The sequence below is a fragment of the Penaeus monodon genome, chromosome 16 (assembly GCF_015228065.2).
Source record: "Penaeus monodon isolate SGIC_2016 chromosome 16, NSTDA_Pmon_1, whole genome shotgun sequence".
NCBI lineage: Eukaryota > Metazoa > Arthropoda > Malacostraca > Decapoda > Penaeidae > Penaeus > Penaeus monodon.
Genome location: NC_051401.1, coordinates 28638428 through 28648427, shown reverse-complemented (window position 1 = coordinate 28648427; position 10000 = coordinate 28638428). Strand labels below are relative to the sequence as shown.

General features: G+C 43.6%; 1 protein-coding gene across 1 annotated transcript in view; it reads right to left on the bottom strand.

The window, feature by feature from the left end:
- LOC119582681 (mucin-2-like) overlaps positions 1-10000 on the bottom strand; it is a 20023-nt gene that overhangs the window by 775 nt on the left and 9248 nt on the right. The window contains exon 2 of the mRNA XM_037931098.1: positions 108-4091. Coding sequence (XP_037787026.1) covers positions 108-4091 — 3984 coding nt within the window. The remainder of the gene's footprint in view (positions 1-107; positions 4092-10000) is intronic.

The window sequence follows — 10000 nt, the reverse complement described above, 5'->3', positions numbered from 1 at the left end:
GGGTAAGGGGGAGTGAAGGGGGATTTCTATTGGTTTGGTCAGGGGTGTGAAGCGTCTCAAGGTTGTCCTCTTTGTCGTCCTTGTACTCATTATACTCAGTTACATACTCTGTTTGGTGCTCTGGTTCGGGTTCCGGTTCGGGAGCCACATCCGTCGTCTCAGCATTGTAGTCCTCGTATGATGCTTGTGGTTCATGAGGTTCTGCTTCTGGTTCTGGCAGTGGTTCCTCACCGTCAGTCTCTGTTATTTTCGCGTTTTCTTCAAGGTTGTGTATGGCGTCTTCACGATTAGACTCTGCATCAACTTCCTCTGCGTAACTTAGAACAGCCTCCTCAGCAGCTATTAAAGCTTCTTCAACCTCCTCATTCTTGAGAGCTTCAGCTTCTTCTGCAAGAGTTTTGACTGCATCTTCAGGAATAAAATGTTCTCCAACCTCATTTTGAGGTGGACGGCTGAAAACCACTAATGTCGACTCGGCTCCACTAAATCCATTATCGTCTAGTACGTCAACTGGAGTATCATCAATGTAATCATTATCCTGTGCTGAAGGCTCAGTTGTTGTGGTGCTGCGGAAGCGTCCACGCAGACGACGTCGAGACTTCAACCATGCTGGCAACTGGCGGGTTCTTGCACTAGGGCTATCATGGTTTCTTAAGGCTGGTGTGCTGACTGGTGAGTCAGAATCTCCCTCAGACTGAGTAGAGGGTTTCCTTGTGCGGGGACGAAGACGTCTTCCGAAAACTCCTGATGGTGGAACTGTGATTCCTTGACCAGCAGAGGAACTATCTCCAGCATTTTCTTCTTCTTTTCGAAGTGGGTTAAGAGTGCGGGCGACTGAGAAAGGTGGGAAAAGAGTGGCAGTTTCAGTTTTCTTGAGACCATCAGCCTTTTTCTCCTCATTGTCCTTCTTTTCGTCATTTACAGGAGTTGGTCGAGGCTTCCTTCTAATGAATGGCCGTCTACTGCCAACATTAAAGTTAAATCTGGGTTTGAATGTAGTAACCTTGATAGTGGTTGTAGTTGGTGGCGTTGGGGTTGTGAAAGTTGTGGGTGCTGGTGTCAAAAATTCATTTTCATCTGGGATGGTTGTCAGATCTTCTACAGGGGAAGCAGTTGTAATCCTTGGTCTCTGGAAGGATGGGAATTTAGGTCTCCTAGGTCTTTCCTGGACTGTTGTTCTTTGAGGTGCTCCAGTTGTCTGGAAAGCTGGGATTTCAGGTGTTGCTGTTCCTTGGAAAGATGGGATTCTAGGAGCTGGAGTGCCTTGGAAGGATGGAAGCTGAGCTGCACTTGTTGTCTGGAAAGATGGATTCTGGGGTGCCCCTGTAGCCTGGAAGGATGGAATCTGAGGTGCTCCTGTTGACTGGAAGGATGGGAAGTTAGGTGTAGAAGTCCCTTGGAATAATGGTATTCTTGGAGCTGGAGTGCTCTGGAAAGATGGGATGCTTGGAGTTGAAGATTCTTGGAATCCTTCAGCTTCAGGAACTTGTGCTTCTTGGAAAAGTGAATTTTGGGGCAAAATTTCAGGTGCTGGAGTTCCTTGGGAGAATTGGCTCTCTGGGTTGGGGGATGTCGAAAAGAATGGGGTTGGAGGACTTTGCGGTCGAAGGAGCGAAGGAATTTGGGGTGACTCAGGCTCTTGGAAACCTGGAATTCGTGGAAATGATGCTGCAGGGAGGAAAGGCGACGGGGAAGGGAGAGGCCTCGTGGTGAAAGGTGAGAAAGGTCCTGGAGGAGGAGGTCTTGAGAATGAATTAAAAGGTCTTGGGGAGGGATCAAGAGGTCTTGGGGAGGACTCAAAAGGTCCTGGAGAGGAATCAAAAGGTCTTGGGGAGGAATCAAAAGGTCCTGGGGAGGAATCAAAAGGTCTTGGGGAGGAATCAAAAGGTCTTGGGGAGGAATCAAAAGGTCTTGGGGAGGAATCAAAAGGTCGTGGGGAGGAATCAAAAGATCCTAGAGAGGAAACAAAAGGTCTTGGGGAGGAATCGAAAGGTCTTGGGGAAGATTCGGGCACTGAAGGTAATGGCCTAGGGGTCAGCTGAGGAGCTGGTGTGATATCAAAGGGTCTTGATGAAGACAGAGAGAAGGGCGTGGAGGGAGAGGATGGAGTTGTTGGTGACGTGATTAGTGTTGGTCTTGGAGTGGTTACAACTGGCCTTGGTGTAGGTCGAGGGGACGAAGATGGTGTTGGTCTCGGCGAACGGAAAGGATCAGGGAAAGGTCTTGATGATGTCTGAGATACTAGCTGGGGCCGGGGAGTCGTCCCTAAAACAGATTTAGGTGTGGTTTGACGGAATGTTGTAGGAGCTTCCGTGGTCGTAGTAGGGAAAGGTGATGGACTGGGTCTTTCTGGACGGACAGGTGGTCGTGGGGTGTTTTGTGCTGGTCGAGGCGACGGCTGTGTTGGCGGCCGTGGAGAAGGCTGTTGGGGTATCCGAGGCTGGAAGGGATTTGGTGGGAAAATGGCCGGGAAGTTTGGTTGAAAGCCATTGATTGTAGGGAAATCAGGCCTGATGGGTTGTTCTCTAAAGATAGTTTGGTTCTGGTTTGAATGTTGTGGAAGAATCGGTTGTCCTGGCTGAATGACTGGTTGCCCAGGTTGTGGGAAAGGTTGACCAGGTTGTGGGAAAGGTTGACCAGGTTGTGGGAAAGGCTGCCCAGGGCGTGGGAAAGGTTGGCCAGCCTGGGGGAAGGGCTGTACTGGTTGTCTAAATGGTTGCCCAGCCAGTGGGAATGGCTGACCAGCTTGTGGGAAAGGTTGATTAGGGCGAGGGGGAAACTGGCCAGGACGTGAGATTGGTTGACCTGGTTGAATGAATGGCTGACCAGATTGAGGGAAGAGTTGGCTTGTTTGAGGGAATGGCTGTCCAGGGAATCCAGTAAAGGATGGTTGGCCTGGTACAGAGTTGAAAGGACGTGGCTGATTAGGATTTGGGGGGAACTGCTGGGGGAAAGGTAATGGCTGGCGAGGAGGGAATGGCTGTGGCTGCGGGGCTGTAGGTTTGGCCTGGAATGGAGGTCTAGTGGTGGGCAGTGGACTCGGTCTGGGAGTGGTCGTTGGGAAGATCGGCTTTGCTTCTCCCTGTGGAATGGTCTGGATTGGTGGCCTGCTTTGGGGTGTTCCAAGAACTTTGGCATCACGTTCTCCTTGTGCCTGGAAGTTTATGGAGGCATCAGGTCGGGTAAGGCCAGGGAAGGGCGAGGGGACAGGGCGTCCAGGCTGGAAGTTTGGCCCGATCTGAGAATTTGGTACGACCACAGGGATATCCTGTGACAGCTGGTTTACACCAGGAGGAAGGTCAAACTTAACAAATCCTGGAGGTGGACTGCGGTTATCGGGAGTGAGGAAGGTAGGAGGAAGAGGAGCAGCACCTCTTGGGTCTTGTGCACCTGAGCCTCCTTGGGGAACTAGAGGAATCTTTACATAGCCAGGAGGAGGTGGGACATGGGAAGGAGCAATAAACACTCTTGGTAAACGTCCATCCTGTTGGTTTGCGTTGGCCTCTTGGGATGAAGTAGACAAAGCTGTCTCCAGGAGACGCAACTTCTCTAATGCATCTCCCTCCTTCCCCTGGGCAGTTACCAAGGACATAGGCAAAGCATTGTTTACTCCTCCTTGCACAATTCTGCCTTCGTGATCACGCTTCTGCTTATCTGAAAACTCAATGCTCTGGATGGCTTGAGGAGCGGGAGGAGGAGGAACAACTTCTAGGGATTCTGCTCTTTGAGGGGCTCGGGATGTTGGTATGATGCGGGCCGCGTTTGCTGAACTCAGCTGCTGTATAGATCCTTCGGGGAGATAGACCAGCTGCACGCGGCCTCCCTGGTGCTTGGACGTCGGAGCAGGGGAAGTGCGTGCAGGAGGGAAAGTTGGTGCCGGGGAGCTCTGTGGAAGGGGAACCAGGGAAGCTTTCACCGCTCCTGTCTTCGTGGATTTCGGTAACTTTATGGGTATAACGGGAGCAGCCTGAAGGACACGGCCCTGGCGGCATGACGGGCATGGGGCAAGGATTGGCTGCCATTCACTGAAGTCCCATGACAGGTCATCGGGCCGACCTGCACATGCAGTCACCAACACAGCTATCACCAACCTGAAAAATCACAAACATTATATTGTTGTTGATTAACAGACCATGGAAAAATTACAAATATTTATAATGGTAAGAGTATATAAAGAAAGAACATAGAGAAGTTTATTTTCAGTTTTCTAGTCATTTTCTTATCAACAAATTTTATGATAGCGGTAAAGTATGCTGAGATGTACAATATCTGAAATAACGCAAATTATAAGGCCACGCCATGGGAATCCTGTTCCACGGCCTGAGGGAAGAGGAACAAATCACCTGTCGCAGTGGAAAAGAACAGATCGTCAAACATCTTATACCATAAATGTAAAACATCGAGAATGTTCTTGTTTGTCGCATCCTACTTTTCATCTAAATCTGTTTATCATAATTTCACATACAAGTGACTCAATCATGCCTTTCCCCCGTGGAGCGCAAGGCATCCGTCTATGTCAGACGCTGTCCAAAACGGCGGGCTTGTGGTTCGGCAAGCGACCATCTACTTTCACTGCTTCCCAGAGACCTCGTTATCTGGATTACGCCACACATAAAGTGCATATTGGATGTCGTTGGCGACTGTTACTGGTTTAGTGATACATTCTTTGTAGTGTGAGAGGCATGAGTAAATATAAATAAATCCAGAAAAGGATCACATCGCCCGAGATCCTCATTCAGCATTGCAAGGTATCTATGTTTTACTTTCTCATGAACAAATTTTCTTGCTTCGTTTGTTACCATGGTAGATGACATTAACTATGATTAAGAAACAACTCGTGTGATTAAGAGCGTGCTTATTTCATTGCACAATTAGCCTTGCACGAAAGATAGTTTTTTAAGCAATTAAAATCAATTACTCAAACGTTGCGTCACTTAAAGGTTTCTTCTGCACCATATCTTGAGTAATCATTCCGCAACAGTATATATTTTTGTCGCACTTGTCAACATTTCAATCCGATAATTATCATCTAAAGACGCGACGGAGTCTCCCATTCAGCCGTCACTCTCTTCCGACGAAAGAACGGCATTGCGGTGGAAGAACGTTATGCAGACTAGAGAACGGAATACGGACTGAGTGACATACAAACGAAAAAACGTCATGCAGACGAATCAGAACGATCGCACACAAATAACTCAAAATTTACATCGACCAACACTCCCTCTTTCACAGCGCACGAAGCTCCGCCCTTGGCCCCGTGCCCTGCCCCGCCCCTTTCCTGGCGATGACCGCTGGAGTGTAACGCCCAGCAAAAGTGAAGGTGTTGCATAACTCAGCCCGCTTTTCTGGGCTCGTATTTGTAAGCAAACGCCATCCGGGGTGGTTATGAAACAGCGAGACTGTCACCGCATTTATGAGGAAGTCACTGACGTCGGCTTTGCAATGGCGGCGCCGGAAGTTTTGGGTTACTTCTTCTCCACTGAGGTGCAGTTCCTTGTATGTAGTAATCCAGCGCGGAACGAGGCCGCCTGTGCCTTGGTGTCAGTAAAAATAAAAACTCCTAAGGTATGCTAGTAAATATTCTGTGTGTGTGTTGTGTGTGTGTGTGTGTGTGTGTGTGTGTGTGTGTGTGTGTGTGTGTGTGTGTGTGTGTGTGTGTGTGTGTGTGTGTGTGTGTGTGTGTACATACACACTTATACATATACATATACATATACATATACATACACATACACATACACACACATACGTACATTCATACACACACACACACACACACACACACACACACACACACACACACACACACACACACACACACACACACAAACACACACACATATTATGTATATATGTGAATATATATGTATGTATGTGCACACACATATAATATATAATATATAATATATATGTATATATATATATATATATATATATATATATATATATATATATATATATATATATATATATATATATATATACACAAACATACATACACAGATATATGTATATATATATATATATATATATATATATATATATATATATATATATATATATATGTATGTATATGTATGTGTAAGTATGTATGTACATGTATGTATGAATGTATATACAGACATAAAAAAACACATACGTCTGTGTGTATGTATGTATATATATATATATAATATATATATATATATATATATATATATATATATATATATATATATATATATATATATATATATATATATATATATATATATATATATATATATATATATATATATATATATATATATATTCATGTATAAACACGGTAGTGCTTTACCATTCAAGTTTTTTCCGTTGTTTGATATTTCTCTTCAACGACGTTTTTAAAATGTATTTTCATCTATAATTACTGTTGTTGATTATGTTTAAACTAAATGAACGCAAAAAGGAAACACGAGTGTCTAAGACATACTTCCCATTACGAAAGAGGCAAGAAACGCACACACTCCCGCCTCCAAAATGCACATGAGCGCCTTAGAATTATTTCTAATCACGAATGCCAAAACAGAGGCACGTGACCCTCCACCCCGGGCGAAAAAATCATCGCGCGACCTGGTCTCAGAGAGTTTGTTGACCTCGACCTCGTAGCGCAAATTTGGCCGTGCGTCTGCAATCTTGCATGAAAGAAAAATAAATAATGCTGTTGTGGTGTACGTGCAACAACGGGATTACGTGCTTGCCTGGCGTGGATGTAAAAACAGAAGGTACAAGATGGAAAGAAAAATATATAAGGGTAAGATCAAGTACGAAAATGGATATTACATTCTGCGCGACGCATCCGCAATCACGCAAGAAAATGCTGAACATGTCCGCTCACAGCTCCTTCGCGTCAGTGAAGAGAAAATTGAAACCAACACAATGCAACCCTGAGAAAGCCCCGATTCTGCTTCAGTTGAGACACGTATGCACTCATTACTTCAAGGTTATAATATGGAGAAAACAAAACCTACACCGAGACCTTTGTCATTGTGCACTGGGGAAAATAATAACAATCGCCTCGTAAATATCCGATGCATTGGTTCAGACTTCTCTTCCGCAACGCAGTCTGGAAACCATTAAACCTTCGCATGCCGTTACATCATTAACAATAATTTTTTTTAGAAAATGTCTGCTTCAAGGTAACTCCGTCAAAAGAATCGCATATGAGTATTTTTTCTTTTATCATTACGATTATTCGCACTTTTCTTTGCCGTTCCCAACAAATGAGTAGGTGGAGTTTAGTGTCTTCAAGGTGACCCAAAACACGCCTGCGTATGGCGGACTGCTTTCCATTTCTCAGGGCTTGAGTTTCATATTTGATTGGTACAAGGAATAAATTATACATACATACATATATATGTGTATATATATATATATATATATATATATATATATATATATATATATTATATATATATATACATATACACACATACACACACACACACACACACACACACACACACACACACACACACACACACACACACACACACACACACACACACATATATATATATATATATATATATATATATATATATATATATATATATATATATATATGTGTGTGTGTGTGTGTGTGTGTGTGTGTGTGTGTGTGTGTGTGTGTGTATGTGTGTATATGTATATATGTGTGTATATATATACATATATATATATATATATATATATATATATATATACACACACACATATATATGTATGTATGATAATTTATTCCTTGTACCAATCAAATATAAAACTCAAGCCCTGAGAAATGGAAATATATATGTGTGTGTGCGTGTGTGTGTGTGTGTGTGTGTGTGTGTGTGTGTGTGTGTGTGTGTGTGTGTGTGTGTGTGTGTGTGTGTGTGTGTGTGTGTGTGTGTGTGTGTGTGTGTGTTTGTATGTGTGTGTGTGTGTGTGTGCGTGCGTGTGTCTATACAATATGTACAGCTGTATTAGCTGTATGTATTCTAAGGGAAGGGAAAAGTCATATTTCAGATTTTTTCATTCTGATACAGGTAATTTTATACAATGTGTGATTAGGAAATAAATCTATTAGCCTTGCTCTCTTATCATCGACCTTATTATCTATCCAGTTGCGAAATTACTTGCAATACCTTAATGTAATGCACAAGTCCGTCCGAATAGGTGTGAAAAAACTGTAATGCTTGTGAAGACCAAAATCATGATTGAATTCCACACGCGTGCACGTGAATCCGAACACTCAAGAACGACCATGGAAACCGGGACACTAAGGTCACTGCGACCATTCTCAGGTCTCGAAGAACAACACCAAGAAAGGGAGGGGAAGGGAAATTCTCTGAGTGAGAGGAAAAGAAAGTATGGAATGCGCCTTCCCGATCCCTTGGGACGCTCGTCGAACGCACTTTCGAAAGGTGTGTGTGTTTCTTGGTCTTTCTGTATAGTTTAGCTTGGATAATTTTTCTTTAAACAACGATGCTTTAATATCAAATTATATTTTTTTTTTCGTTTTTTTTTCTGAAAGCACTCCACCATTACTCGCAGAGAATTCAGTGGACAATAGATGCATTTCAGGAAAAAGACTTTCTCATCACGATAGACCGTGAAATCACCTCAACTTTCTGAAGAGGAAAAAGACACTGCAACCTTCTACACTTTTTTTTTTGTATCAAACCAGTCTGGTTAAAAAGATTTCTCTCTGGCAATGGGCAAATTTTGTTTTTCTTTTGTTTTGTATCCAAAGGAATATATTATATTAGCTTCTTTGACAGCAAAGTTCCAGATATTCAATAGTCTTCCTCTATGTGGTACTCATCCGCAAACATCTAAGAACCACGTCCTTCTGTTAGTGTACACGTATAGTTCTACCAAATATTACGTTTTGGAATCTGTTGTAATTTGATAATAATGGTAAAATAGAATTTATTGATTCATAACAAAATGCAATTCACCCATCTGATTCCTTTGCCGTCATCATCAAATAAAATTTCCGCTTTAATAGATTTTGGAGGTTTGTTGAAAGTTCCGCTCCGCCGCAGGCATAGGTATACCCCCCCCCCCGCCCGGAATCAAACCGCGTGTATCCCCCTTACCTCCCTCCCCACCTCCCTCTTCTTCCGCATGCCCGAGCGGTCAGCATGACATCAAGCCGCACAACTTTCTCGTTTTTACTCATCGTTGCAAAGGTCAACATCGACCGAAGATACTGCAGAGAAAGTTAGAGAGGCTTGGTCATGTCCGGCCACTGAGAGAGAGAATGCCTGCCTAGACGAGGCGAAAAACCTGCTCTGATGTTCTGTAAAGAAAGCCCGAAAAAAAACTACCTTGTTCACTCGCCTCAGATTCTATTCGAGACCCCTCCCCCCTCACTAAATTTGCTAGCTCATGGAAAATCTTGTCTAAGGAATGTAACTTTAGCTTCCGAATGTTTATTTTTTTGTCTCAGATAAAAATGGAACTTCAGATTTGATCCCATATCGACATTAGTTCACAAATGAGTAGCCAGCAAGAGCGAACCACGGGAGACGGCCAAGCGGGAAGGAGAAAGCGAAAGTGCAGGAGGCGGAGGCACGGACCGCGGCGGAGATCGGTACAAATGTGTCAATATTGATATTTGGAAGGGCGGTCGGGGAGAGGAGGGAGGGGTAGTGGGGAGAAGGAGGGAGGGGTGCTGGTCTCTTGGGAGGGGGGAGGGGAAGGGAAGGGCCCTAATGTTTAGAGTGTAAACTTGATGTTGCGGCAACCGTTTGAGGTCCAAGCTTCATTTTCTTTTAGCTATTTATTTGTTATCCTCTTCACCATAGTTTTGATTACCGAAAGTGAAACTTTTTCCCGGGGTGCGAGAATGTGGTAATTCCAACAGTTCTTAAGTTGTTATCTAACTGACGGGTTTGCAGAAAAATAACCATAGGGTTATATATACTATACTATACGTACATACATACATACACACACACACACACACACACACACACACACATATATATATATATATATATATATATATATA